Source organism: Oncorhynchus clarkii, unplaced genomic scaffold (genome assembly GCF_045791955.1).
Source record: "Oncorhynchus clarkii lewisi isolate Uvic-CL-2024 unplaced genomic scaffold, UVic_Ocla_1.0 unplaced_contig_10369_pilon_pilon, whole genome shotgun sequence".
NCBI lineage: Eukaryota > Metazoa > Chordata > Actinopteri > Salmoniformes > Salmonidae > Oncorhynchus > Oncorhynchus clarkii.
This window is the reverse complement of record NW_027261126.1, coordinates 125710-143095: the sequence shown is the minus strand read 5'-3', so window position 1 is coordinate 143095 and position 17386 is coordinate 125710. Positions and strand designations below refer to the sequence as shown.

The 17386-nt window shown below is 43.1% G+C and overlaps 1 protein-coding gene across 2 annotated transcripts; it reads right to left on the bottom strand.

Annotated features, from left to right (window-relative positions):
- Nucleotides 1–1836: 1836 nt before the first annotated feature.
- Nucleotides 1837–12504, bottom strand: LOC139404977 (GMP reductase 1-like). 2 transcript variants are annotated; one of them, XM_071147540.1, is made up of 9 exons: nucleotides 12133–12504; nucleotides 9293–9412; nucleotides 6498–6581; nucleotides 5583–5756; nucleotides 5274–5355; nucleotides 4367–4473; nucleotides 4089–4131; nucleotides 3736–3895; nucleotides 1837–3076 (listed from the first exon to the last, which is right to left on the bottom strand). In XM_071147540.1, exons 1-9 carry the CDS (start codon nucleotides 12217–12219, stop codon nucleotides 2896–2898), a joined length of 1038 nt encoding a protein of 345 aa, XP_071003641.1. In that variant the 5' UTR covers nucleotides 12220–12504; the 3' UTR covers nucleotides 1837–2895. The 2 variants fall into 2 exon arrangements, with proteins under 2 accessions (XP_071003641.1, XP_071003642.1); XM_071147541.1 differs by having other exon boundaries at nucleotides 2234–3077; nucleotides 3755–3895; nucleotides 12133–12453.
- Nucleotides 12505–17386: the final 4882 nt, after the last annotated feature.

Genomic DNA, 17386 nt, shown 5'->3' with positions numbered 1-17386 from the left:
AGAGTAACCATATTGATTTGAACATCAACCAATGTCTACAGGACAGGGTTAGTAGTATTGTTGTTGCTAGGTTGTGTCCCAAATGGCACCCTTTTCCTATAAAGTGCACTAATTTTAGGCTATGGTCAGATGTAGTGCACTATAAAGCGATGAGGGTGCCATTTGGGATGCATTCTTTGTGATTTAATGTCTTCATTCCCTTCTTGTTTTAGATATACTGTAGTAAGTTACCTGATAGCTTCTCCTGCAGTGAGTTGTACTTCACCTTTTATCGGTGGCATTCTGTGGTTCTTCTGGACGTTATACAACGTTTTACAGTGGTTCTTCTGGACGTTATACAACGTTTTACAGTGGTTCTTCTGGACGTTATACAACGTTTTACAGTGGTTCTTCTGGACGTTATACAACGTTTTACAATGGTTCTTCTGGACGTTATACAACGTTTTACAGTGGTTCTTCTGGACGTTATACAACGTTTTACAGTGGTTCTTCTGGACGTTATACAACGTTTTACAGTGGTTCTTCTGGACGTTATACAACGTTTTACAGTGGTTCTTCTGGACGTTATACAATGTTTTACAATGGTTCTTCTGGACGTTATACAACGTTTTACATTGGTTCTTCTGGACGTTATACAACGTTTTACATTGGTTCTTCTGGACGTTATACAACGTTTTACAGTGGTTCTTCTGGACGTTATACAATGTTTTACACTGTAAAAGGTGGTGGAGTGGGGAACCACTGACATTGAACTACAGGTATAGTGAACCTGTCCAATTAACTTAGTTGTAATTGTGTTGTATGTGCAATACCTGAATTATAGGTTTGTGTTTTTCCATGTTAAATCATTACAGCCAATGACCCTCTAAAATGTCTCTGATTCACTTTCATCAGTTCTTTGTATGAATGACATCCCATGTAAAACTCAAACCTCAACTTGCAATATGTCACCTAAGAATACATTGTATCTTCACGTGACATGAATCATTAAAATGTATATTTTCATACTTTTAATTCAGGCAAATCATGGTACTATCAAGTGAAAAAGCTAGAGTCAAGATCATCAGTGAAATAGGGACCAGTGCTACAGGTTCAACAGTAGAGGAACCTGTGCACATGCATGTGGACATTTCTTTACATTCTGTAACTACCTGGCCTCACTACCCACTCGTGTACCCAACTTACTTTAGACTGAATTCTAACAGGTGTCTCTCTTTTCTTTCAGTTTAAAATGATACTATTTATCATTTTTCTTACAGCCAAAATAAAGTATTTACTACAGAAGTCAGGAATGGTGTGTGTGTGTGATTATCATAAAACTGTTTATCATCACAGAAAGCAATTGGATATTTTCAAATTCATTGAGAGAGAGAGGAGGGAGAGAGAGAGCAAGAGAGGAGGGAGAGTGAGAGAAAGAGAGGAGGGAGAGTGAGAGAAAGAGAGGAGGGAGAGCGAGAGAGAGAGGAGAGGAGAGAGAGGAGAGAGGAAGAGAGAGAGAGAGCGAGAGAGGAGGGAGAGAATAGAATAAATAGAGATTATTAGACTGTTGTTTGCATCTTGCCAATAATCAGGTGAACTGGCAGAGAAACAGACACCGCCCATTGACTGTTTTTCCCTGAGATATGTATGTGCTAAAATATAAACATTGTTGTAGATATTATACAAAATAGGATCATTGTTATTATTGTTCAATCTGTGATTTAAAACATTTTCATGCATTGGTCCACAAACCCCAAAAAAGGTTGTGAAATAACTTTTTTGTGTACCTCATATGTAAGATACATTTATGTACAACAGGAAACAGGAAACAAGAGGAATTGAAGACTTCAAAGTTGCTTTTCTAACTGTGGTATTACGGTTTAATTTGTAGGATATACTCCAATCTGTTCTGTATGATCTATGGTCTCTTTCTTAGAGAGTTTTTGCAGGTTTATGGACAAAATATTTCAGTGGTTATTTTTTTAAATGTTTCATTTAGATTTCAACAAATTTGTTTAAAGAAACACAAAAGAACATGAACAAATGTACTGTCTCTGTATACTCAGAATAATAAATAACAGAGTCAACTGAAATTCTGTCATTCGTCTTTCAAGAGGAGCAACAGAGCAGCTGCTTACTCTAGCACTCTGTTTTTCCAGCCTGGTCTCATAGACTACACATAACATACTCTAGCACTCTGATTTTCCAGCCTGGTCTCATAGACTACATGTAACATAGTAAATGTAAATCCAGATTTCGAAACACTAAATTTATTATAATATGTTACATTTGGTATGGTTACATAAGACAGAAGGTTACTTAAGACAAAAAACAAAAGTAGAGTGGTTGGTCAGGTTGGGTAGGTGTAAAACATGAACATCAAGCAACCCAAAGGCTGTGTGTTCTGAATAACATCAGACAATTTTAGAATTTGATCTAATTAGCAACTTTGGAACTACTTACCAACTTTGCAACTACTTAGCATGTTAGCTAACCCTTCCCCTAACCTTAACCTAACTCCTAACCTTAACCCCTAACCTGGCTAACATTAGCGTTAGCCACCTAGATAACTTTAGCCTCAAGAAATTAGAACTCATAACATATCATCCGTTTTGCAAATTCGTAACATATTGTACGAAATGGAAGATGGACATCCACAAATGAATAGCATGCCAAACGTTACATTTCATACTATTTGAAGTGTCACAGATATACGTTTACTATGTTACGTCTACCCCTGAGTCCAGGTTGGTATTTCATTCTGTTTCTCCTCTTTCTGTTTATTGTGTACAGGCAACAAAAAAACGCATGCATTCACATAAATATTGTTGTAGATTCACACTTTTACATTTTAAGTTAAATCAGCACAATGGAAACAAGAAAGATTATGTTGTCCATCCGTCCATCCATTTACTACTATGTGAACATGTGGCTGGCCTGCTGTGTGACTCTGATAAAGGTGGTCCTGCGACTGAGCTCCTTCAGTTTGGCAGCTCCTACGTAGGTGCAGGTGGAGCGCAGACCACCCAGAATGTCCCTGATGGTGGCCTCTACATCCCCCCTGTACGGTACCTCCACCGTCCTGCCCTCTGATGCTCTGCAGGAGGAGAGGGGTATGGAGGGATTGAGGAAGAGGGGAAAACTTGTCAATAAATCTATGGTCTTTCCATTGGGTTGATCAGGCACATTGATTTCTTAGGTCTTCGACATCATCAACAGTTTTGTACTAAACAGACCAGAGCTAACTACTAAATGAACATTTTGTGAAGGAAATGTGTGCGCTTGCTTGTAAGTTACTGTAAGAAAAACTGAAAGGATACTGTATTTATATAGTGTGGGCGGAAGGTAGGCTAGTGCATGGGTTCCCAACCAGGGGTACAAGGACCCCCTGGGGTACTTGAGAAGACTCATGAGACCATAGGCCTTCTGGTAAAATGCACAAGGGGGTACTTCAGGGGTACTCCAGGCAGAGCTAAATTCAGTCGGTGGTACAGTAACCGAAGAAGGCTGGGAACCACTGTCCTAGCGGTTAGATCACTGGGCCATTAACCGTAAGGTTGCTACTTTAAATCCCCACCCCGGCAAGGTGAAAGCAATCTGTTGAAGTGCCCTTGAGCAAGGCACTTAACACTCATTTCTCCAGGGCCCTGGCTTTGAACTCACTCTCCGAGGGCGTCTCAGGGAGAACGGGATATGCCCAGTTCCCATGTGTAAGACAGGACAGATAAAAGCACCCACCTAATGAGTACTGTTTACCTGTACTCTGCCACTCCCCCTACATGTTTCTTCATGGCCGTGTCAGAGCTCATCCCATAGAACAGCTGGACCTTTCTGCCATTCTTCTCAATGACCTCCCCGGCACACTGGTCGTGGCCAGCCAGCATGCCCCCCAGCATCACAAAATCAGCTCCAGCGCCTAGAATCACACACACACAACCCTGTTGAGAGAGGGTCAGGCAAGGCAGTATTTTTGAGTGACACAACACAATGCATGCGCTCCAAATGCATCCTATTACCAATATAGTGCACTACTATGACCAGGCACCATAAAGAACAGGACACACACACAATGTCACTATGATAGTATGATTTATCAAACCAGGACTCACCAAATGCCTTAGCCACATCCCCAGGACAGCTGCATCCGCCATCCTGGTGAGATAAAACAAAACATATTGAGCAAACATTGTGGAACGTTCAGTGGTTTAATGTCTCAAAGGGAAAGCCAGGTGTAACCCGAGCTCCAGCACCTTTAACCCCTGGGTTCGTTCAGATAGAAATGTTGTGTAGATACATGTACATGTATTGTGCAGGTGCGTTGCACCCTCCTGAATCTGACCCAAGAGGTCAGAATGTCAGAAGGTTCTTGAGGTCAGAGGTCACTCACTGAGATGATGTGAGCCTTCAGGCCGTGGGCGGAGTCTGCACACTCTATGACAGCACTGAGCTGGGGATATCCCACTCCCGTCTTAATGCGCGTCGTACACACAGAACCTAGAGGGGAATCATGACGTGTCAGTTTGTCAGGAGCTGAATGCACTCAGCTGAAGTATTGTTCTCTCTTGAAGGGAGCCATGGTGAACTCATGACTCCATATAGTGCTCTACTTATAGTGCACTATGTAGGGAAGAGGGTGCTAGAGTAACAGACAGAGTAACATAGAGTAACAGACAGAGCAACATAGAGTAACATACAGAGTAACAGAGTAACAAAGTAACAGACAGAGTAACAGAGTAACAGACAGAGTAACAAAGTAACAGACAGAGTAACATAGAGTAACAGACAGAGTAACAGAGTAACATACAGAGTAACAGAGTAACAGACAGAGTAACAAAGTAACAGACAGAGTAACAGAGTAACAGAGAGTAACAGAGAGTAACAGGGTAACAGACAGAGTAACATATGGAGTACCAGACAGAGTACCAGACAGAGTACCAGACAGAGTACCAGACAGAGTAACAGACAGAGTAACAGAGTAACAGACAGAGTAACAGAGAAACCGACAGAGTAAAAGAGAGAAACAGACAGAGCAATAGAGTAACAGAGTAACTAATAGAGTAACAGACAGAGTAACATATGGAGTACCAGAGTAACAGACAAAGTAACAGACAGAGTAACAGACAGAGTAACAGACAGGGTAACAGAGTAACAGATGGAGTAACAGACAGAGTACCAGAGTAACAGACAGAGTAACAGACAGAGTATTGGAGTACCAGACAGAGTACCAGAGTAACAGACAGGGTAACAGAGTAACAGATGGAGTAACAGACAGAGTACCAGAGTAACAGACCCACCTGGCCCAATACCCACTTTAATGATGTCAGCTCCTGCCAGGATCAGCTCCTCCACCATCTCTCCTGTCACCACGTTGCCAGCCTGACCACAGTTAGACACACACAGACAGACACACAGACAGACACAGTCATAGCATTTAGAATCCCTATACAGCTACCAAACCAACTAACTACCAAACAGGTGATAGTTTAACATTGCATGGCACATCACATTGCACATGTTAGAATATTTGCAGTAATTAAAACGACATAAGCAAATTAAGTCTTGGAAAGCTGTTCAGCTGTGTTAACTTGATGGAACGGCCTCACCATTATAGTGTGTTGGGGAAACCTCCCCCTGACGGTTTTGACAAACTCCACAAAGTGTTCAGAGTAGCCGTTGGCAACGTCCAGACAGACAAATCTGATGTCAGAGACGGCCTCCAGGACGCTGCACAGCTTCTCCAGGTCGGCTTGACCGCTGCCTGAACTGACCGCTACGTGCTGAGGGGGACGGGGACAGGGCGGCAGTGTGAGAGAACAACCAGGGTTGGAAGGATGGAGGTGCTACCGTAGAAATAGAATCATTAGAACGGGTCTGGAGCCTCTGATTTGACTGGTAAACTTGACTGGTAAACTGATTTGACTGGCATCATTGACTTGTAAAGGGGTGGCCGTTCTAGCGATTATATTTCTATGGGTGCTACTATAAGCACTCCCATAACAAATCAGAGCACTAGTCCTTATAAGCGTTAGAAACATTACCATGGGCCACCCACTATTTCCATAACAACTCCTGAATTCAATACATTATTCAAACCCTGGGGACACCACTGTTGCATGAGGTCATGAAAATGCTGTATGATGACAATTCTAGCTGTCCTCCAAACATTGTTGTCTATGTTTATTACAAACCTCCAAACATTGTTGTCTGGGATTATTACAAACCTCCAAACATTGTTGTCTGGGATTATTACAAACCTCCAAACATTGTTGTCTGGGATTATTACAAACCTCCAAACATTGTTGTCTGGGATTATTACAAACCTCCAAACATTGTTGTCTGGGATTATTACAAACCTCCAAACATTGTTGTCTGGGTTTATTACAAACCTCCAAACATTGTTGTCTGGGATTATTACAAACCTCCAAACATTGTTGTCTGGGATTATTACAAACCTCCAAACATTGTTGTCTGGGATTATTACAAACCTCCAAACATTGTTGTCTGGGATTATTACAAACCTCCAAACATTCTGGAAACTTGGCTGCAAAAGCCTTCCACTCCTCCACAGTGTAGTGCTTCTGCATGGCGGTGAAGAGAGTTTGCTAGAGGAGAATGTAGAGAAACAAGAAGAACGGAAATTCACAGCGTTACTTAGTACTCTGGCAACTGACCATTCACAGGTCATCACCCTGGCAACCCATTCACAGGTCATCACCCTGGCTACCCTTTCACAGGTCATCACCCTGGCAACCCTTTCACAGGTCATTACCCTGGCAACCCATTCACAGATCATCACCCTGGCAACCCTTTCACAGGTCATCACCCTGGCAACCCTTTCACAGGTCATCACCCTGGCAACCCTTTCATAGGTCATCACCCTGGCTACTCTTTCACAGGTCATCACCCTGGCAACCCTTTCACAGGTCATCACCCTGGTTACTCTTTCACAGGTCATCACCCTGGCAACCCTTTTACAGGTCATCACCCTGGCTACTCTTTCACAGGTCATCACCCTGGCTACTCTTTCACAGGTCATCAGGTTGTCAAGACTTCACTGAAGCAGACCTGGGGATGACTGGACTTGTTGTTGTTGTTGTTGATAGAGAAACAACAGAACCACTGGAGTTTTTCCTGGTCTGGTCACGTGGTCAGTAGAAACTCCCTGACCCTTACCATGGCATGTGTCCAGGTCTGATCATGTGGTCAGTAGAAACTCCCTGACCCTTACCATGGCATGTGTCCAGGTCTGATCATGTGGTCAGTAGAAACACCCTGACCCTTACCATGGCATGTGTCCAGGTCTGATCACGTGGTCAGTAGAAACTCCCTGACCCTTACCATGGCATGTGTCCAGGTCTGATCACGTGGCCAGTAGAAACTCCCTGACCCTTACCATGGCATGTGTCCAGGTCTGATCACGTGGTCAGTAGAAATTCCCTGACCCTTACCATGGCATGTGTCCAGGTCAGATCATGTGGTCAATAGAAACTCCCTGACCCTTACCATGGCATGTGTCCAGGTCTGATCATGTGGTCAATAGAAACTCCCTGACCTTTACCATGGCATGTGTCCAGGTCTGATCATGTGTCCAGCAGTGTTTCCATACTGCCCTCTCCCACCTGGACAAAAGGAACATCTATGTGAGAATGCTATTAATTGACTACAGCTCAGCGTTCAACACCATAGTCTCCTCAAAGCTCATCGCTAAGCTAAGGACCCTGGGACTGGATCCTGGACTTCCTGACGGGCCGCCCCCAGGTGGTAAGGGTAGGTAACAATACATCCAACACGCTGGCCCCTCTGGGGTGCGTGCTCAGTGCCCTCCTGTACTCCCTGTTTACTCATAACTGCATGGCCAGGCACGACTCCAACACCATCATTAAGTTTGGTAGGCCTGATCACCAACAACGATGAGACAGCCTATAGGGAAGAGGTCAGAGACATGACAGTGTGGTGCAAGGACAACAACCTCTCCCTCAACGTGATCAAGACAAAGGAGATGATTGTGGTCTACAGGAAAAGGAGGACTGGGCAAGCCCCCATTCTCATCAATAGGGCTGTAGTGGAGCAGGTTGAGAGCTTCAAGTTCCTTGGCGTCATCACCAACAAACTAACATGTTCCAAGCACACCAAGACAGTCGTGAAGAGGGCACGACAAAACCTATTCCCCCTCAGGAGACTGAAAAGATTTGGCATGGGTCCTCAGATCCTCAAAAGGTTTTACAGCTGCACCATCGAGAGCATCCTGACGGGTTGCATCAATGCCTGGTATGGCAACTGCTCGGCCTCCGACCACAGGGCACTACAGAGGGTAGTGCGTACGGCCCAGTACATCACCGGGGCCAAGCTTCCTGCCATTCAGGACCTCTATACCAGGTGGTGTCAGAGGAAGGCCCTAAAAATTGTCAAAGACTCCAGCCACCCTAGTCATAGACTGTTCTCTCTGCTACCACACAGCAAACGGTACCGGAGCACAAAGTCTAGGTCCAATAGGGTGCCATTTGGGAATAGGGTGCCATTTTGGGAATAGGGTGCCATTTTGGAAAAGGGTGCCATTTGGGAATAGAGTGCCATTTTGGGAATAGGGTGCCATTTTGGGAATAGGGTGCCATTTGGGAATAGGGTGCCATTTTAGGAATAGGGTGCCATTTGGGAATAGGGTGCCATTTTGGGAATAGGGTGCCATTTTGGAAAAGGGTGCCATTTGGGAATATAGTGCCATTTTGGGAATAGGGTGCCATTTTGGGAATAGGGTGCCATTTGGGAATAGGGTGCCATTTTGGGAATAGAGTGCCATTTTGGGAATAGAGTGCCATTTTGGGAATAGGGTGCCATTTGGGAATAGGGTGCCATTTTGGGAATAGGGTGCCATTTGGGAATAGGGTGCCATTTTGGGAATAGGGTGCCATTTTGGAAAAGGGTGCCATTTGGGAATAGAGTGCCATTTTGGGAATAGGGTGCCATTTTGGGAATAGGGTGCCATTTGGGAATAGGGTGCCATTTTGGGAATAGAGTGCCATTTTGGGAATAGAGTGCCATTTTGGAAAAGGGTGCCATTTGGGAATAGGGTGCCATTTTGGGAATAGGGTGCCATTTGGGAATAGGGTGCCATTTTGGGAATAGGGTGCCATTTTGGAAAAGGGTGCCATTTGGGAATAGAGTGCCATTTTGGGAATAGGGTGCCATTTTGGGAATAGGGTGCCATTTGGGAATAGGGTGCCATTTTGGGAATAGAGTGCCATTTTGGAAAAGGGTGCCATTTGGGAATAGAGTGCCATTTGGAATGCACAATCCCAAACGGTACAGTGCTAACCTTGCTGAGGACCTGTGCCATCTCAAAGGTGCCCGTGGTGTCCATGTTGGCAGCGATGATGGGGATGCCATGGTAACTCTGTTTGGAATTACGGAATGTGAACGTCCTCCGTAGGTCCACCTGTGAGGAGGGGAGCACAGTAACAATAAATAATCCTAGTGTATCCCAAATGGGACCCTATTCCCTATATAGTGCACTACTTCTGACCAGAGCCCTATGAGCACTACATAGAGAACAGAGGGTGCCATTTGGGACGCAAGCCAATAAATCACACATTTTATTCATGAACGCCTATCAAAACACCAAAAGGTACAAATGCATGATTCGAAGAGGAAACCACACAGGCATTTAGCATTAGAAGTTGTGGGTATACTGCCTGAAGTCAGGACAGTTGACATAACATGAGAGGATTGGGAAGACCAGTTAAGTTGTGGTAATGTATAACATACGGGTGATGTTTGCTGGATTTGCCCCCAGACTGACGGCCTGTATTGAAACTATTTGAGGGTTTAAAGAAGTTAGAACACTGGTATTGAAGTAGATTATTTTATTGTTTTAACTATTAAAAAAATACATATGTTCATATTTCTCCCCGAGATGTCTCTCCATCCGGGATAAAATGTATGACAATGCTGGCAACAAATAACCTATTATCCATCCTTTAATCTAATTCAATGACTAATCAACGAACCAATGGCTGCTAGTGAGTGTATGGCCATATGCTAAAAGCATAATATTGTGTCAACTACAGTAAAACGACACATAAAAAAAAAGCCTTGATCTCAATCCTCTGATGATGATGTCTCATTGTTTCCTCAGCCTGCCTGGGTTCATCATGAATCAGCCTGAGCATCAGCCTGCCTGGCTTCATCATGAATCAGCCTGAGCATCAGGCTGCCTGGGTTCACCATAGATCAGCCTTAAATGTGTTCACAATGAATCAGCCTGAGACTCAGCCTGCCTGGGTTAATCAGAATCAGCCTGAATCAGCCTGTCTGGGTTTCCCGTGAATCAGCCTGAATGGGTTCATCATGAATCAGCCTGAATCAGCCTGCCTGTGTTCACCATGAATCAGCCTGAATCAGCCTGCCTGGGTTAATCAGAATCAGCCTGAATCAGCCTGTCTGGGTTCCCCGTGAATCAGCCTGAATGGGTTCATCATGAATCAGCCTGAATCAGCCTGCCTGTGTTCACCTGAATCAGCCTGAATCAGCATCATGAATCTGAATCAGCCTGTCTGGGTTCATCAGGAATCAGTCTGAACCTCAGCCTGTCTGGGTTCATCAGGAATCAGTCTGAACCTCAGCCTGTCTGGGTTCACTGTGAATCAGCCTGAATCAGCATGTCTGGATTCACTGTGAATCAGCCTGTCGAGGTTCACCCTGAATCAGCCTGTCTGGGTTCCCCCTGAATCAGCCTGTCTGGGTTCACCCTGAATCAGCCTGTCTGGGTTCACCCTGAATCAGCCTGTCTGGGTTCACCTTGAATCAGCCTCTCTGGGTTCACCCTGAATCAGCCTGTCTGGGTTCACCCTGAATCAGCCTGTCTGGGTTCACCCTGAATCAGCCTGTCTGGGTTAATCCTAAAAGAATAAGCAAATAGAACTTCAGATGTAGGACAGAACAGATTAACAGTGTCTCTGTCTACGTCCCAAATGGCACCCTATATAGTACTCTACATTTGAGAGCCCTATGGTGCATTATATAGGGAATAGGGTGCCACTCAGTGTCACACTCACTGTCCCCTATGGGCCCTGGTCAAAATAAGTGAACTATATAGGGAATATAATGCCATATGGGAATAAGGTGCAAGCTTGACTCTCTCATGTCATGTACTGTAAAAAAAATATATGTATAAAATAGAAACACCCACAAATGTAGTTGTTTCAACCAATCCTTATTCAGTAACTGGTACCAAAGCCTTGTTTAAGTTGACTCAACTCTTCAGTCAAAGTGTTACCTGGACTTTTTTAGTAGGCCCAACAATATCTCTAATATGAGAAAACGCAAGAAAAGAATTCAGCCGACTTAAAGTGATGGGTTTTCTCCATTTGTCTCATATGTTCATTCAACTATAAATGATTATTTTTGGTATGTTACCTGAAAAAAAGGCTGTGGAACAGTCACACACGCACACGCACACACAACACACACACAAATGTCCTAATAACAGCCTGTGGATTGTTGTCAACAATAAGGCATATTCCATTTAGTTAGCGTTTAACTGAGAGTGTCATGTCTCATATCCCACCGTGTCATATCCTGCCGTGTCATGTCTCATATGTCATCACATAGAGGTATAGGTGTTGACAGGCGCTAGCCAGGCAGAACATTGTGAACTCTGTGCCAGGCAGGCAGTGGGAGAAGGCACAAATATACACACACATTGACGTATGCACACACACACAAAGACCAACATTCAGCGTCAAACACACACACACACAAGCATGCACGCACAGGCGCACACACACGCCCATACAAGCCCCGCTTATGGGAAGGTGACCTCCACACACACACAGGGAAGGTTACTGTGTTCTGCTGTAGCAAGCTAAGGAACCATAGTGTATGTTCTACACAGATATCCTCTACATCACCAGTTCTATATGGAATCCTATGGTATCTTTCATCACTGACCCTCCACAACTGACCCACCCAACACAGCTGGCTTGGGATAGTTAGTATGTCATTTGTGATTCAACGCAGATTTGAACATAATACTTGATGCTCTTGGCCCCCTTGGGAGTCCACCATGGCTCTACCTTTCTCTTTTCTGTGCTGACAAGGCAAAACACATTAGACATCTACAACAGCAGCTATAAAGGCTGGTTTATAACACCTTACCTCTGACCTGCTCTTCAGGCTGCTTCTCTTGGGTCTGAACAGGACATCTTTAAAGTCCAGCTTCACATCCACGTCTATCCGAGGCATGATGGCCTGTCACCTCCGGGATGGTCCAATCCCTGTCCCAGTCCAATAAATCAATAATTCTATGAATCACTAGATCAACATAGAGCCTGTGATGTGGTCTGCTGAGACCCAGACAGTAGCCAACCCTGAACCTCCAGATGCATTAAATATTTATAGCATGTTAACAGGCTCTCCTCTCCCAGCAGCACACACACCTATGGCTTTATTTGGTCTCTCTCTCTCTCTCTCTCTCTCATATATATAACTGAGAGCAGTGCAGAGGGAGGCAGACGCAGTTGCAGCACTAGTAGAAGTGGTATTGTCACTGGCCATCTGACACACATTCATGTCAGATGGACCTATCACTGCAGAGAACAGCACAGCTGCTGACAGAACCAGGAAGTACTGGAGTCAGTCAACATCCTCAGAGGGGATGGGGTGAGGTATATACACTAAAACATTCACAAGGTAGGAAACCCCAAAACGGTTTTTTAATGGGTCACTGAAGGCCAAATTCTGTGCATTACTTTGCATGAATTCTATGAGTTATTATCCTATGGATAAAATTGTCATCGTCATCCTCTTCATTGTATCATTCTATTCATCATCCTCAACTATATAATCAAAATAATTTCTCAAATATTGAGAAAATGGAACCTGAATCACATAATGAAATAGGGTGTATTACCCAACCATACCACTAGGAGGGGAAAGGGAGTTTCTTTTCATGAGGAAACAGCTGAAATACAAACTGTTCCAAAGTCCCACAAAGAAATGTCCTAATGACTGCGGACCGTATTCAACAATGAGACATTTTCCATTTAGTTAGTATTTAACACAAATGATCACCTTAACAAATTATGATATCTTCACCCTGGGATATAGGCTACCCTAACTTTAAGGAATTCAACAAAAAGTTATTCAAATGAGCAGTAGTTCACATTGTGTGTAGCCTAAGGTTTTTTATTTTTATTTTTACATTTGTCAAATTAATATTTTATTTCAACCATTTTAAAGTATTGAATTGGTTATCTTTCAAAATGTGACAGAAACATGGTTACTGACATGCCACTCTTGTAGTCTCTTGCTTGGCACATTGCGAAGGCTGGTGGGTTGGGGACAAGTAACATAGTGTTAAATGAGCCAAGCAGCCCAGAGCAAGGCAGTTAACTCACTGTTCCCTTCGGGCGCTGAAGACGTGGATGTTGATTAAGGCATCCCCCCCCCCCTTTAGGTTATCAGTAACAGCATTGCTCAGTGCAAACACAACTCCTTTAGGATCTCTATGACATCTTGAGACAAGTCCACAACTGATAGAAAATACTCACAAATGAAACATTAAGTACGAAATAAATATTTTATTAATACTTGAAAATAAATATGAAATCTTGCTTTAAATTTCAACTCATTAAAACACAGCTTTAAATACAGAACAGAACCTTAACTACAGAAATCATTGATCAACAAATTGAAATCCATTGTTCAGGTACATGGTGTAAATAGCTATTTAAAAAGAAAGGAAGAGCTTTGGTAGAGAATTCTTCTCCATTTCCTTTAACCCTTATTTTACCAGTTAAGTTGACTGAGAACATGTTCTCATTTACAGCAACGACCTGGGGAATAGTTACGGGGGAGAGGATGTATGAGCCAATTGGCAGCTCATACATGATTAGGTGACCGTGATGGTTTGAGGGCCAGATTTGGGAATTTAGCCAGGACACCAGGGTTAACACCCCTACTCTTGTGATAAGTGCCATGGGATCTTTAGTGACCACAGAGAGTCAGGACACCCGTTTAACGTCTCATCCGAAAGACGACACGCTACACAGGGCAATGTCCCCAAACACTGTCCTGGGTCATTGGGATATTTTTTTTTAGAGCAGAGGACAGGGTGCCTCCTACTGGCCCTCCAACACCACTTCCATTAGTATCCAGGGACAAACCATGTTTAGATCTGAGCAAGCCAGCAGTGGGATGCCGGGTGGTATGAGAAGCAATAATGTGACTTCTGTAGACTGGTAACAGGCCTGGTATGGTACATTTTTTGAACACGCTGCAGGCCAGAAGATAAATTGAGTAACTCATATGTGGAAGACAGTGGGAACATCCATCCCAACGGACACCCTATATAGTGCATTACTTCATTACAGCCCTATGGGCCCTGATAAAAAAAATCAAATAAAGACTATTTACCTGGTCTGGTACACTCTTCTAGTCTAATGTAATGACTATTTCAACACTATGGTCAGAGACATCACATTTATATACCGTTTGTATATGGCAGAGATAAAGATATCAAAATACAATGGAGTGTAAAGTATACATATATTGAACAAAAAGCTTATTTCTCTCAAATTGTGCACAAATCTGTTTACATCCCTGGTAGTGAGCATTTCCCCTGTGCCAAGATAATCAAGAAGCTGGCATATCAAGAAGTTGATTAAACAGCACAATCCTTACACAGGTGCACCTTGTGCTGGGGGGCAATAAAAGATCGGTCTAAAATGTGCAGTTGTCACACAACACAATACCATAGATGTCTCAAGTTGAGGGAGCGTGCAGTTGGCATGCTGACTGCAGGAATGTTCAGAATGCTACTGTATGCAGTCATATCGCACCTCATACAGTAGCACACTACTACTACAACACCAATACTGCAGTACTACTACACTACTGGTATACTACCCCTTGGTATATTCCTACTACAGTACTACCCCTGGTATACTACTACAGCACTACCCCTGGTATACAACTACTACAGCACTACTACTGGTATACAACTACTGGTATACTAATACAGCACTACCCCTGGTATACAACTACTACAGCACTACTACTGGTATACAACTACTGGTATACTACTACAGCACTACCCCTGGTATACAACTACTACTGGTATACAACTACTACAGCACTACCCCTGGTATACAACTACTACTGGTATACAACTACTACAGCACTACCTCTGGTATACTACTACTACAGCACTACCTCTGGTATACTACTACTACAGCACTACCCCTGGTATACAACTACTGGTATACTACTACAGCACTACCCCTGGTATACTACTACTGGTATACTACTACAGCACTACCCCTGGTATACTACTACAGCACTACCCCTGGTATACAACTACAGCACTACTACTGGTATACAACTACAGCACTACTACTGGTATACAACTACTACAGCACTACTACTGGTATACTACTACAGCACTACTACTGGTATACAACTACAGCACTACTACTGGTATACAACTACTACAGCACTACTACTGGTATACTACTACAGCACTACTACTGGTATACAACTACTACAGCACTACTACTGGTATACAACTACTACAGCACTACTACTGGTATACTACTACAGCACTACTACTGGTATACAACTACTACAGCACTACTACTGGTATACAACTACTACAGCACTACTACTGGTATACAACTACTACAGCACTACTACTGGTATACTACTACAGCACTACTACTGGTATACAACTACAGCACTACTACTGGTATACTACTACAGCACTACTACTGGTATACAACTACTACAGCACTACTACTGGTATACAACTACTACAGCACTACTACTGGTATACAACTACTACAGCACTACTACTGGTATACAACTACTACAGCACTACTACTGGTATACAACTACTACAGCACTACTACTGGTATACAACTACTACAGCACTACTACTGGTATACTACTACAGCACTACTACTGGTATACTACTACTACAGCACTACTACTGGTATACAACTACTACAGCACTACTACTGGTATACAACTACTACAGCACTACTACTGGTATACTACTACTACAGCACTACTACTGGTATACTACTACTACAGCACTACTACTGGTATTCTACTACTACAGCACTACTACTGGTATTCTACTACATCACTACTACTGGTATTCTACTACAGCACTACTACTGGTATACTACTACAGCACTACTACTGGTATACTACTACTGGTATACTACTACAGCACTACTACAGCACTACTACAGCACTACTACTGGTATACTACTACAGCACTACTACAGCACTACTACAGCACTACTACTGGTATACTACTACAGCACTACTACTGGTATACTACTACTGGTATACTACTACAGCACTACTACTGGTATACTACTACTGGTATACTACTACAGCACTACTACAGCACTACTACAGCACTACTACTGGTATACTACTACAGCACTACTACTGGTATACTACTACTGGTATACTACTACAGCACTACTACTGGTATACTACTACAGCACTACTACTGGTATACAACTACAGCACTACTACTGGTATACTACTACAGCACTACTACTGGTATACAACTACTACAGCACTACTACTGGTATACAACTACTACAGCACTACTACTGGTATACAACTACTACAGCACTACTACTGGTATACAACTACTACAGCACTACTACTGGTATACAACTACTACAGCACTACTACTGGTATACAACTACTACAGCACTACTACTGGTATACAACTACAGCACTACTACTGGTATACTACTACTACAGCACTACTACTGGTATACTACTACAGCACTACTACTGGTATACAACTACTACAGCACTACTACTGGTATACAACTACTACAGCACTACTACTGGTATACAACTACTACAGCACTACTACTGGTATACAACTACTACAGCACTACTACTGGTATACAACTACTACAGCACTACTACTGGTATACAACTACTACAGCACTACTACTGGTATACAACTACTACAGCACTACTACTGGTATACTACTACAGCACTACTACTGGTATACTACTACAGCACTACTACTGGTATACTACTACTGGTATACTACTACAGCACTACTACTGGTATACTACTACTGGTATACTACTACAGCACTACTACTGGTATACTACTACTGGTATACTACTACAGCACTACTACTGGTATACTACTACTGGTATACTACTACAGCACTACTACTGGTATACTACTACAGCACTACTACTGGTATACTACTACTGGTATACTACTACAGCACTACTACTGGTATACTACTACTGGTATACTACTACAGCACTACTACTGGTATACTACTACTGGTATACTACTACAGCACTACTACTGGTATACTACTACAGCACTACTACTGGTATACTACTACTGGTA